This window comes from Fundulus heteroclitus, chromosome 9 (assembly GCF_011125445.2).
Source record: "Fundulus heteroclitus isolate FHET01 chromosome 9, MU-UCD_Fhet_4.1, whole genome shotgun sequence".
NCBI classification, from domain to species: domain Eukaryota; kingdom Metazoa; phylum Chordata; class Actinopteri; order Cyprinodontiformes; family Fundulidae; genus Fundulus; species Fundulus heteroclitus.
In genome coordinates this window covers 24457046-24470975 of record NC_046369.1, presented here as the reverse complement: position 1 = coordinate 24470975, position 13930 = coordinate 24457046, and the positions used below count along the sequence as shown (strand labels likewise).

The 13930-nt window shown below is 40.8% G+C and overlaps 1 protein-coding gene across 1 annotated transcript in view; it reads right to left on the bottom strand.

Annotated features, from left to right (window-relative positions):
* slc44a5b (solute carrier family 44 member 5b) overlaps window positions 1–13930 on the bottom strand; it is a 41319-nt gene that overhangs the window by 9287 nt on the left and 18102 nt on the right. The window contains exons 2-8 of the mRNA XM_012864836.3: window positions 12927–12975; window positions 9261–9334; window positions 7122–7206; window positions 6742–6826; window positions 6509–6622; window positions 1357–1417; window positions 635–758 (exon numbers count right to left, since the gene is read on the bottom strand). Of these exons, the coding sequence (XP_012720290.2) occupies window positions 635–758; window positions 1357–1417; window positions 6509–6622; window positions 6742–6826; window positions 7122–7206; window positions 9261–9334; window positions 12927–12975 (592 nt within the window). The remainder of the gene's footprint in view (window positions 1–634; window positions 759–1356; window positions 1418–6508; window positions 6623–6741; window positions 6827–7121; window positions 7207–9260; window positions 9335–12926; window positions 12976–13930) is intronic.

Sequence of the window (13930 nt, the reverse complement as noted above, 5' to 3'; positions counted from 1 at the left end):
AACTTTTTTAATAGTAAACCTCGAATACATTGCTTCCTTGTATAATATTATGAAAAAAAGCCTAAATATCAGGAACAGAAAACGGGACCTCCATATGTCTGATTTATCTTTGGATACAAATTCTAGATGCCTGAAGGAGCTGCCTTCATTTATTCAAACAATTATACACAAGTATTAAAATCATGTGACTATCCAGCCATCATCAGGAAGGACACGGTGTCTATCTGCCAGAGATTTTACATATTTTGGGGCAAAATCTGCATCATAATGACCACCAAGTCAAGATGCTGGCAGAAACTGGTGAAACAAATAATGACCACCAGGGGGCACCACACCCCATTCTTTCATCTGACAAATACTGTTGATAAAAACAACAACAACAAAACAACGCTTTAGAAAAATAACACACATGTCGTAATTAATGACCCAAGAAGAAAGTGACAAAGTAGTCAGGGGCTGTTCTTGATAAACAGGCAGGGCCAGTCAATATAATATATTTTTTGTTGCAAAACCAAACCTTGGAGAAAACCCAACAACATTTAAGACATTTTACAAACAGAAGTGATTTTTTTAGGGTAAGGTATGACGTGAAAGAGTAAGGCAAAGATTCAGGCTGTCTAAAAGTCGATCTTACATGGCAGCATCTTTGAGAACAGTGACGTTCCTGTTGTTGTTGTCACCGTCTTTGAAGGTGGTCTGATCGGCAACAGTTAATACTCCGTCCTTTGATTTGAACTCGGGAAAGCACCGCTGTAGGACTGAAACACAAGTGGGAAAGGAAACATTGAACTCTTGTATTTACATTTAAGCCCAAAGCTATTTATATTCTTGGCAGATGTATTTTTAAAAACAAAAAGTTTGCCTTTTAATAGGAAAAGACAATAACATATCTCAAAAGATGAGACAACAATGTAAAAGTGGTATCACTTTTGAAAAAATATCTGTTTTAATTGACACCTTATTACACGTCAAAAGTTATTTATACCCTCTTAAATACTCAATGGGATTTTTTTTTATTGGTATAACAACAATTAAACCCTTCTTATAATTGTAATTGCTGAGCAGCTTTTCTTTCCAGTTGAATTTTGATGATTTATCTTTGATGATGAGCTCCCAAATCTTTGAGATTAGAAGGCTATCTCGCCATCACCTTAAACTTTAGCTCCCTTCACAGACACTTTATCAGATTCATGTCTGGCCTCTGTTTGGGCTTCTCTAATATATGATTATTAATTCCAGCCAGAAGAAACAGGTTGGCAAAAACTTTAATCCTAAATCTGCCAAGGGTATGAATAATTTTGGGCTCAGCTGTTGTCCGCTGGCAGAAAACAACTTATTGTTGGTTACGTCACTTACGTGGTCTGCTTGGCACAATCATTGGAGGGCAATCTTCATCTCGAATGACCTCTGCAACTGACTGAAAGAGTAACAGAGGGACAATGTTCAATACATCTGAAAATACATAAAAGTCACTGACCAACCAGTCGGTTAAAAGGGAGATTACAGTACAATAATTGCCATTCCAAGTTTTTAATCACTCACGCTTGAATAATATTTCTTTGGGTCTTGTACAGAAATGTATAGTACTACAAATTATTCACCAACAGGTTTAATATTAATGTGTTAGTTAATTAATATTCATTGATCATTTACTCTGAAATAACCCAAAGTTTAGTTCTGACAGAATTGAACAATATTCAGTTTGAATTCGCACTTGAAATGATTTTTGGGAAGCAAGCTGATGATTCAGTTCAAACAGTATATGAGAGGTGTTTTTTTGCTCCCACACAACACCTTACACAGCATCATGCGAACGTCATTACCACTGACCTGCCGCCAGTCGATAGAACACAGCTGAGGTGAGCATGAGTAAAGGCTGGCTCATTTCCGCCTGTCTCTCAAAGCGTGTGAATTAGTTGTTCGGTTTCATGACTGGAGACGTGGAACTTAAGGCAGAATTTTAAAATGGTCGGCCGATTTTCAAAGCCTGAGAGACACCCCACGAAACGATAAAACATCCTAGATAAAACCAGTTTGCCCGTACAGTGTGTGGAGTCCGGTCAAGATGGCAAGGTCAACACACAACACTTAAGATCATTCAGATGTCAGACGGGAAATCTTGCGAATCCTCTCAAGATCAAACGTGAGTTCAGAGTAAATAAAAATGGACGACGAGGAAGAATAATGGCGATAGTTTGTGAAATGATTTTAACGGCGAAAAAAACATAACCAAACGAAAGGGGGCGTTGGTTAAAGAAGCAAAGATAACGCGACCAGGGGCTCTACGCTTGCTGTACTGTGAAATGGAGCGAGTTTTTTTTTCCTCCTCCCTCTGGAAATCCTTCACCTCGCTTTCTGGTCTCATTCAACAGGCTGCCTGCTCGTTGGACTTCAGGGGACACCACACACCCTAGGATATCGGGGCAAGACAATCCAACATGTTCGATATCCCCGATTTGAGGTTGAAGCGGTCCTGACGTTCTACCAAGCGGACCCAATCTCTCTGAAAACATCACTGTTACATGCAGTGGTGGCTGCATGTAGGATTTTTTTCCCCCCATTTCAGGTTGCTGTTGAGCTCCGGCAGGTTAAGCAGGACCAGCTGTCTTCACTCTGGCTCTTGATTGGCAGAGTATAAGGCTAGCTGGGGAACTGATGTTCAGGGCCTCTTGGCCAATTGGGCAGCATGTGTGCTGCAGCTCTGTGGGGCTGTGTAGGAGGACTGGTTGGTTGCTAGAGATCTTGGTTCTGGTGGTTACTCTCTTGTTTCTTTCAGGTTCCCAGTTTCCCCTTTCAAACCGCTTCAGATTACTTTTGAATAATAAAACTTTAACGTTACCTTCCTGGTTTTGTCTTGTCCTTTTTCTCTGGTTTATCCATTGTTACGGCCCCCTCCCCTCTTTAATACCCCTAGACGGTTTTGGGGACGTAACAATTTGGGGGCTCGTCCATGCTAAGTTTTTTTTTTTTTTTTTGTGGTGGGATCAGTCGTCTCATTTTTCCGTGGCTTTGTTTCTTTTATTTTGTTAGGTCAGCTGGTTGTTGGTATGGTAGGGTAGAGGGAGAGTTACCAGATCCGACGGTCCTATGAGCGGATTGGTCTGTGTAATCTCCCTTCTTTTGTTCATTTTTGGCTGCCCCATCACAGATTTTATAACGTTATTTTATTTTGAAGGGATTTCTAAGTAGTGGGTTTTTGTAATAATGGCATCTTAACTAGTTTAGAAGCAGCGGCTGAGTCTAACTTGAAAGTTGAGGATTCCAGCTTGAAGATTGAGGATTCTGGTGGTGATGACATGGGGGTTCCCAAAATGAAAGAGGTGTCTAGTCACATTGCTAGTTTTCGTAATGTGACTCCTAAAACTAGTAACACTAGTAGGTTGGAGGAAAAACCTGTGACATTACCACAATATGAACTTTTTTCAGAAGAATCACCTGCTGGTTCAAGGATGGAGGCTCGGTTGAGGGTTCGTCTTGCTCGCCTTCAGCTGGAGAAAGAGGATCGTGAGCGGGAATTTCAGCTTGGTAGGGAACTGGAATTGAAGAAGCTTGAAGCAGAGACCGCTATTAGGATGAGGGAATTGGAGCTGAAAGCTGGTCCAACTCCTCCCCTTAAGTCTCATGTAGTTGCATCTCCTGCCTTTGATGTCACCAAAAGCGTTCCCCTGGTACCTGTTTTTTGTGATTCTGAGGTTGATAGCTATTTTCGAGCTTTTGAAAGGATTGCCTTGGCATTAAACTGGCCCCGAGAGGTGTGGGCAATACTGGTGCAGTGTAAACTAACTGGTAAAGCTCAGGAAGCCTGTGTCTCGCTTTCCATGGAGGAGGGTTTATCATATGAGACAATTAAAGTTACAGTCTTGCGGGCATATGAATTGGTGCCAGAGGCTTACAGGCAGCGTTTTCGAGCTCTTAGAAAGACCATGAGCCAAACACATGTTGATTTTGCACGGGAGAAAGCGTTGTTTTTTGATCGATGGTGTGCAGCATGTAAAATTAAAGATCAAGTTTCCCTCCGAGAATTAATTCTGCTTGAGGAATTCCAAAACTGTGTAACTGAAGAGGTTGCCACTTACCTGAATGAACAAAAAGTCAACACCTTACAGCAGGCTGCTGTCTTGGCTGATGAGTTTTCCTTGACGCACAAGTCAACTTTCAGTAAGCGTGATCTTTCTTTCCATAATCTACCTTCTCACGTTGACAGTGTATCAGTTTCTTGCCCCCCTCCATCTTCATCAAGTTTGAAAGCCAAGAGGAAGTGTTTTTTCTGTTTTAAGCCTGGACACCTGATTGCTGACTGTGAATTGTACCAATGTAAACAGCAGGGGGTTTCATCTAAACAATCAAAAGGAGTGGGACTAATTCAAACAGCCACTAATCATTCCATGAGAGAGCTATTGGTTAAAGCTGATCAGCCTGAGGAATGTTTTAAACCCTTCATTTTTGATGGTTTTGTGTCTCTTACAGGTGAACCTGAAGATCAGCAACCAGTAAAAGTGCTGAGGGATACCGGTGGTTCACAATCCTTAATCTTAAGCAATGTGTTGCCTTTTGATCAGAGGTCGGCCTGTGAGGCAGGTACCATTGTGAGAGGTGTTGGGATGAGTTATTTACCTGCCCCTCTTCATTATGTTCATGTAAAAACACCGTTGGTTTCGGGAGTCTTTCCGGTGGCTGTGTGCCCCTGTTTTCCCATTGATGGTGTGCAGTTTATAATGGGAAACGATTTAGCAGGAGGGAAAGTTTACCCTGTACCGAAAGTGGTGAATACCCCCGTGTCTGATTTAGAGCCAGATGTCTTGGTAGAGACATTGCCAGAAGTATTCACAGGTAGTGTGGTGACTAGAGCTCAAGCACGCACGAATGAGCAAGATATTGACCTTTCTGACACACTGTTCAGCTCAGTCACAGCTGATGATTGGGAATTGCCAGTTGAAGAAAAGGAAGTCAGTAGGGAAAAGGAGTTCCCTGTCAAAGCATTACTACCTATGACTCGAGAAGCGCTTATTAAAACACAGATGGCGGATCCAACGTTAGTAAAATGTGTTGTGAAGTCAGATAAGGTTAAAGAGGGAAAACGACACTCGTTCTTTACTGACCATGGTGTCTTAATGCATAAATGGGTAAAGCATCTTGGTGATACGCCTGGGGAAAATTGGCAAACTCTTCACCAGATAGTCATGCCAGTTGGGTATCGGAAGCACGTGCTCAAATTGGCCCATGAACATTTACAGGCTGGACATTTGGGTATCACTAAGACTTACGACCTGATTTTGAAACACTTCTTTTGGCCAGGATTAAAAGCAGATGTGGTTCGGTTTTGTCAAAACTGTGTCACCTGTCAGATGGTGGGTAAAGCTAATCAAAAAGTCACCCTCGCTCCACTACACCCAGTCCCGGCTATCGGGGAGCCATTTGAACATGTTGATCAAGGAGCTAAGGAGGCTCTTGTTGCAGCCCAGACTAAGATGAAGTTGAGCTTTGACAGATGTACAGTTCACCGACAGTTCCATCCTGGTGACAGAGTGTTGGTGTTGTTACCTGTCAATGGTTTTAGTATGGCTGCTCGTTTTTCTGGCCCCTACACAGTTCGGAGCAAAGTATCGGACTTAAATTACATAATTTCTACACCTGACCGCAGAGGGAAGACCCGATTGTGCCACATCAATATGTTGAAGCCCTATTGTGATAGGAGAGCTGTGGTGGCAGATGCCTCATCCCGTGCGTATGGTTGATCCTAAAAGGGTGGATGTGGGAGGGCTGTTTGGTATTGTTCTTGGTTGTTTGTTTTTTCTCTTTTAGGGCTTGGATTTTATGGGAGGAGGTGTTACATGCAGTGGTGGCTGCATGTAGGATTTTTTTCCCCCCATTTCAGGTTGCTGTTGAGCTCCGGCAGGTTAAGCAGGACCAGCTGTCTTCACTCTGGCTCTTGATTGGCAGAGTATAAGGCTAGCTGGGGAACTGATGTTCAGGGCCTCTTGGCCAATTGGGCAGCATGTGTACTGCAGCTCTGTGGGGCTGTGTAGGAGGACTGGTTGGTTGCTAGAGATCTTGGTTCTGGTGGTTACTCTCTTGTTTCTTTCAGGTTCCCAGTTTCCCCTTTCAAACCGCTTCAGATTACTTTTGAATAATAAAACTTTAACGTTACCTTCCTGGTTTTGTCTTGTCCTTTTTCTCTGGTTTATCCATTGTTACGGCCCCCTCCCCTCTTTAATACCCCTAGACGGTTTTGGGGACGTAACAATCACACACGGTAAAATATTTTCTTAGATTATTTTAAGAGACCCGCCGATGATCTGCGCCTCTCGGAAGGGGGAGATTGGGGAGAAAATCTGACTAAAAATCCTGCCGTGTGAACCAGCCTTAATGCTCCAAAATTATACTTGAAAAATAGTAATATTGAGAGCAAAAAATAAAATACAAAACTAGATGTTAGGTGGAAGATAAATTGTCTTGTTTTAACTATAAATCAGTTTGCAGAAAAACAGTGTCAGCCACGGTTTCGTACCTTACTGCCAATGACAAAGCCAGGCTTGCAGAACTGCTTGTAATAATCCCAGTTGTTGTTACTTGAAACTTCCAGCAGGGTGGCAAATCTGTCAGGGCACTTGGAGACACAGAGCTGAGGGATAAAACACATCTCTTGAGGACAGTCTTCATCGGTTTTGGAGGAGGGATTGAGAAAAAAATGTTCAGTTTTGTGCTGCGCTTTACCAGACAGCGCTGTCTTCAGTCTCATACCTGAGTTGTAGGGCACTGGAGGTTAATTAAAACTGCAGGACTGGCACATTTCAGCATGTTGAAATAGAATAATATGGCTTTGTTTCTACAAAGAAGATGCAGACAGAGCGGGGATGTAGATTACAGAGATCTAAAAGTCTATTTCTCAGAAAGCCTTTAAGCACACACACACACACACAGAAAAACAAACCCATGCTGTGGTCTGTTTATTAAAGACTTCCCTGGATTAATCACAAATCATCTCATGTGTACTGTGCTGTAGCCTGTAGTAAGCCTATCTAAAGTGTAAAGATAACAATGGAAAGCTGACAGACAACATGGACATCATAATTATTTCACTGTAAAGACATTTTTTTGTTGTTGTTTTTTTTTAAACTTACGCATTCGAAGTGTTCTGCTGACCACAAAACTGGCCCTGGCTGTCAGTTGGATAGACGATTTTCCTGGGGTCTCCGTGGATCCAGGCTAGGGAAAAGAACAACTGATTTTTATTTCAAAAGCATGAATCTTGACATTTTGAATATTACCAGGAACATAGTCATTTTTACTTACATGTGATCATTGTTAATTCTAAATGGGATACTAGTCAAGGCATTACCCTCCTTTTTAGAAGTGATAATGCATCAAATTGCATTACCTTAAAGGCATACTATGCAACATTTTTCAGTTAATTAATATGTTCCATACCGTTTTGGATGATTAAATGAGTCATTTCAGGTCGAACAAAGGTTTTCTCGGCCGCCCTGGTGGTCTGTAGGGGAAATACCGCACTTGCAATTGCAGGAGCTCTCGGCCCGCACCCACAGGCTCAGAAGTCTGTGCATCGCGGGAGTCGGTCTTGCTTTACGGCGAGAACTGCTACACGCCCCCAGTGAAAGGCATGCTGGTTGCTAGCGCAGTGGCGATATTTGTGCAATTATCATGACGGAACCAGGGAGAAAACAGCGAAAGCCCATGTCGGAGCAGGCAAGAAAGAGGAGAATGGCTCTGGACAGAGAGAGGAGTCATACACGGGTGAACATCGGGCAAGCTTTTTCTGAATGGCGAGAGCTAAAAGAAAAAGAAGGCTGCAAGGCTGACGCGGACCTCGCGTTTCTGCTGATGCGATTGTAAGTAACATTGGAATGGTTTCTCTCTCTCTCTCTCTCTGTGCATGTTCACACTTTCACTGTGTTAATCATTGACTGTACTGACGTTTTTTCCACTTTTCGTTGCGTTCGCCTGTCTGCTAAGCTCAAAACAACCGCGCCTGGCTTGACGGAGAAACCAGAACAGCTGAGCATCTTTATGACAGTGCACTTTTACTTTCGCCCTCTGGGGGGAGCCTCGCTGGAAAATCAACCCTGGTTGCATAGTATACCTTTAAAATAGTTTAAAGGAGTCCTACACTAGCCTCGTGAGACCATCCTGATCTCGCAAGCTTTCAAGGTTTTACTCGCAAATCAGTCTGGCTACTTTCCGTAAAAGGAAATTTGGAGCCGTTCACCAAACGAACGTCCAATCAGCGTTGGCTTTGAGGCGGGTTGAGGTGTGACGCAATGAGAAGCGCGACAGTTCAGTCTAAAGAACATGGCGGCTTCAGCCGATGAAACTAGCATTAGCGTGGCTATCGAGCAAGTTTTATCCGAATTACAGAGTATTTCTTTGCTGAGCTAACGAGCCTTTACCTGCAGCAGCAAGAGTAGCTTGGTTTGTGGTTGTGTTTCGTCGTCGCTCTGTTACGAACGACGACGAATCTGATTGGTTTATTTGGCCCGTCTATCACCAACATAGGCCAATCAGCTAACCAGTATTTTCGCCCCTTCCCAAAATTACTTCAACGGAAGGTTTCCAGATGGATATGCGGAGCAAATCTATCTGGCGGAGTCAGGTAAGTCCTACACAGCACCAGACCCTGAAGTTATAAATATACTCAACAGGAGCGCTGCTGTTATACCGAGTGTGAATGAATGAATCCATCCATCCAATGACAGCTCTGAAGAACCCCACCTAGTATGAGTTACAACATTTACTTTTCTTTGGGACTATTAAAGTTTTTTTTTAATTAAACTGAATTAAATGACTGGGTCTATACATTCAGGAGAAAGGTTTGATCAATGGATGATATAAAAGTTGAGAAAGAATGTTTGCATGAGTCAGTGTCATGCTGTGGGTCTGTTTGGTTGATAAACTCGTATCTGTGGATGCACACAGTGAGGGCTAAGTCCAAATTCTTTCAATTAACCTCATTTACTGGTTTGGAAATGGATGAAGCAGGCTAACATTAAACGTTAAAATAATTTAATATATCTCTAATCATGTTAATACGTGGGTCAGTAAAACACGGTGCTGCTTTTATTATCCAAACTTTTAGAAAACCCCATTTCTTTTTGTGATTTTTCTTTTGTGTAAAGACATAACCAGAGCTCAGGATATTCTTTTGATGAAGATGTAAATCTATCACACTTCAAACCACCAGATATTTGAGTTAATAATACTCACTTTGTGTGATGTAATCACTAGCAATGTAGCAAACTCACCTACAGTACCCAGGGCAATGTACCCAAGGATAACAATGACAAAGATAATGCAGCAAACCACATCAGTGCAGCTCCTGTAAATTAAAACACATGAGTGTAAATAAGAGAGAGAGACATGAAAACTCAAAACAGCAAGATACGTCACATTTTCTCTTAGGGAGAACTGAGCATTTGCTGTTGCTCTGGAAGAAGAAAAGGAAATTAAATTACATGTTCCTGGTTTTATGGCTAGTGATTATAATACACAGTAGTTGGTTTATAGTTGGTGAATTACAGCTCTAGAAATATAAGATGTGCACAGCGCAAGGGAAGATAATCTCTATACTGTTTTCAAAGGAGCTGCGATAGTGCTCAACCACCTTCCCGATGGGACTCTGAATCCAACCTCCCCGGAGGGTCAACTGTCCCACAGGCACAGAGACAGACATTTGAAGATTTTCTCTGTCTACACAGCAGCCTGACAAAAAATAAAATAAGATAAAAAATAAATGAAAATAAAAGAAGACCCTCTCTAAATCTTTCTTCGCCGTTTTTGGGGGCTTGCTGCATAATGAGCTATCTTCCCCTTCTTCCTCCACAGAGGAGCTGTGCATCGAGCTCGTTTTGGAACTATTCAGTTTTTCAGAAGCATTACGCTCATCCAAAACTGAAGGAAAGTCCAGCCTGCTGTGTCAAGTGGCACCATTCAAGCGAAGGACAATTCAAAACCTTCCCATGGTGCCATCTGCCAGGGAAATTGACTTGAGATGCTCATCCCCTGCAGCTTTCAAAGCCAAGGTCAATAGGAGGCCTAAACTGAAAGATGTAACAGTATTTCCTCTGTGTGGGTCTTTGAGCAGTGAATGGTCCTCGTTTAGTTTGCAGTATGACCAGCTGTACACAGACTCTGTAGCATCTTAAAATGAGTTAGCTGAGTTTAGGGAGAAGTTATGCATTAAAAGATACCCATATAGAGAAGAATGAAACCTGAAGTACACACGCACATACACACATTAAATATATATATATATATATATATATATATATATATATATATATATATATATATATATATATATATATATATATATATATATATATATATATATATATGTGTGTGTGTGTGTGTGTGTGTGTCTGTGTGTGTGTGTGTGAGTCACTTTTCCAATGAGACATTACCACAGCATTTAATTTTTTAATCTTTACAGTATTTTGAACTCTACGTTCTAATATGAAAACAGAATTGAAAGCGACACAATTACAAGTAGCTCCAGGTTGCAGAACTAAACAAGGTTTGGTGATGTATTTCAAGATAAAATAAAAAAAAACTTTTTATCCTGGTGGTCCAACTAAATTCTAGGAATAAAAGACAAGAGGTGTGTAAATTGGGCACTGCTATGCTTATTTTAAGTCAGCCACACACACTGAATGTAAGGTTTATAATGACACCATGCTACACTAAACACAAATGTTCCAGGAGATTGTGGATCTAATAACAAAGGGAGAGTGTCACTTGATTTTATTCAAAAATAGATATCTGGGTTGCTATGGTGAATCTAGCTTTCCTAATCTTAAAATCCATCTCTATCCTTTAGATGGTAAATAGGTAAGCTATCACTCCGCAGCATCCAAGGTAAATTACAAGGAGAATATTTTAAAGCAGGGCCCTCCCAGCTTAAATTGCCTCTATTCTGTTTTTGGTTCTTCTTCTCATAGCCACTGTGGATCTCTTGTCTGTTTCATTTCCACATTTAGACACTGCTGCATTTTTTAAGGAAAAATGCAAGCGCAGCACCAGCGTGTAAAAAAAACAAAGTCACCTTTGAAACAACTAAAGGTCAGCGCTGAAGGGAAGCTGATAAAGAAAGGAGAGTAAAACAGTTTTGCTTTGCTCTCTTGTATCTTGTGAAGACTCCAACATGGCTGTACTCCCAAACGTCAGATCTGCTCCGTTGTCACTTGCGCAGACATCAACAAAAGCTTTGTCCTACATAACAACCCTGTTGGCAAGAAGGCTGCTATAAAAGAAACAAAAAAAAAATGTATAGATACTGGAAGCATTAACATTGCAGTGGCAAACTTCTGAGTTGAAGGTAAAAGGCTGCTTTTCTGCAGGAGCCAAGGTGACACAGATGGCAGCTTTTTAACAGAAGAGTGGGGGATCCATTGTGGTGAGAATCTGCCAGATTGTCCAGGCTTTGTCAAAAATATTTGGAGGGGGGAAAAAGGATATATTTGCTAAAATCAGGGATAGCTTCCATACTAAGAAAAGAAAAACATCCATGAGGGGCAGCTGCTCAAGTGTGCAGCAATTCAGAGACATAAACAACTCTATGAAGAAAGCCATCACACTTATAAGGATAAAAAAAGAGAATTTTGATTTATGTTTGACGTACATGTTTAGACTTAACCACACACACAGGATGGCATTGGTCAGAGCTGTATCTTTTGGATTTAATATGTTTAAAATTGCAAATATTTACAACACCACATTGGCCTGTAGATGACTCAAGAGCTGAATAAGTTTTCCTTATTAAGGCTTAGAGTCCGGCTTAAAAAAAGGCAACCATTGAGTCATTCCTCTCCCTGCTCTCATTACAAAAAGCCTGTGGGTCAGAACATCATCAAAGTATGCTCTGCTCCTGCAACCAGCCACAGCAGTAATGTGTAATGCGGAGGGTTGGATGCAGAGCAACAACAGGACTATAAAGTGCCTCCACAGCAAACTGGCACTGAAGATAAAAGATAAGATCGGTCACCTCCTCCAATACAAAAACAACTACAAACCTGAAGTTTATTCTACACTGCAAGTTATTTGATTCTTACCAAGATAAAAAAAAAAAAAACTTAGCCTTAGAGGTGTGAGATGATTTACTTTGTATTAATAGTTAATTTTCTCATTCTAACTGTTCAACTTTACACTATAATCTTAAATCAAAAAAACTTGCTGCAAGATTGTTTTGAGTACCTTTTCCCTCAGATTTAGCATTTTTATCTTGATTTTAGACGGACCCTTTTTGCAGAATAAAATGTACCTTATAGGGGGGAAAAAATCGATCTTAATGTAAAAATAATTTCAAGACCTAGAAAATGCTCGTTTTAATTATTATATCAAAGATAATTCTTTCATAAATGACCAACACTTCTTTATACACCAACAACTAAAGTTGTTCTAATCTATTGGTGCCATTAGAACCGAACTACCTTCACACTTCACATGTAAATACTGGCTGTTGTTTTATCTCTTTACTAAAGTGCATCCCTTTGTCTTTAATTTGACTGCTAAAAGTGTAATGTGTATCACTGGTGTAATTCCACTCATCAGCCCGACTTTACACACTACATTTTTTATGGTTGTATGAATGGGGCGGCAAGAGCTCAAACCCAAATCTTCAATACTGCAGAAAGAAAAATAATCCATCTATCCACATCGGGACAGAGGTGTATGCTAAAATGATTACATAACAGGCTCAATACACATATCAGGTGTTGGTGGGTTAGGTTATCTAAATCACAAAACAGCCTTCCATTAGAAAAAAAAAACTCGATGTGTGTGATCTTACCCTCTTTTCCAATACAGTGCAAGGGAAATATATTTCTCTGATAGAAATGTTCTCCATTGAGTATTACCATTTTGCAGAGGTGTGTACATGTGCTGCATGTAAAAAAGGAGGTGAAGCTGAGTACCTGTTCTGCACAGGTCCTCTGAAGTTTGGGTCAAACTTGATTGGTTCACCTGTAAGAAAAGAGCAGCGCAGAAAAATGATGGAGCAGATTAATAGAAACAGACACATTTAAAAGACGAGCACACACAAAGGAATAACTGCCAGTAACTAACAATCTTATATTTCCGTGTATGCGTAACTTCAATTAAATAAATCCAGTGAGTACTTTAAAGGCAATAAAACAAAAGGCGCCAAAAACAACATTGTAAAATTATATTTTTTTAATGTTTAAATTGCTTAAATCTTTTCAGATTTTTTTTGGAACTGATAGCTTTATTCATAGAAACGAAACAGGAAAGGAGCAGCGGGAGGAGGGGAGTACATGCAGCAAAAGGTCCCATGGTCCAGAGTCAAACCCCAGAAGTCTGCGTCAAGGACCAATAAGCTCCATATATGGGGTGCCCACTCTCATGCTGTGAGGACTTAAATGACGTTAAATGACATTAGCTATCCCTAATCAAAACATATTGTGTTTGGTTCAAAGAGAAGATTTGCCTTTTTTGCCAAACACATTAACATAAAACATTTCTAAGCACCGGTCGTCCTCCCAAGTACTCTTAGAGTCTTTAATGTGTGCGCTTTCAGATGCGACCGAGCATCTTTGCATGTATTCACTGCGTCTCTAGTCCTCAAATAGACTCAACTGCAGTTGACGGTACATGTGACGTGTTTCCCTGATGCTTCGTATAATCATCGCACGTGGAATGTAATATTTCTGAGCTGCTGAGGCAGACTTTGGGGCATCATGACTGGGTCTCTACCATCTGCCCAATTCCCAAAGCGGTCTATGCACAAACTAGGTTTGATCAGAAAAAACTAGAGACATTTGAACATGCTAATAATTAACAGCATTTATGTTTTAGAAATATATTTTTGGTGTTGCAAATCTTATATTTTCTACAAAACATCCCCTGCAGCTTTTCACTTACTGTAAAACAAAATAATCAACAATAATGGAGATAGAAG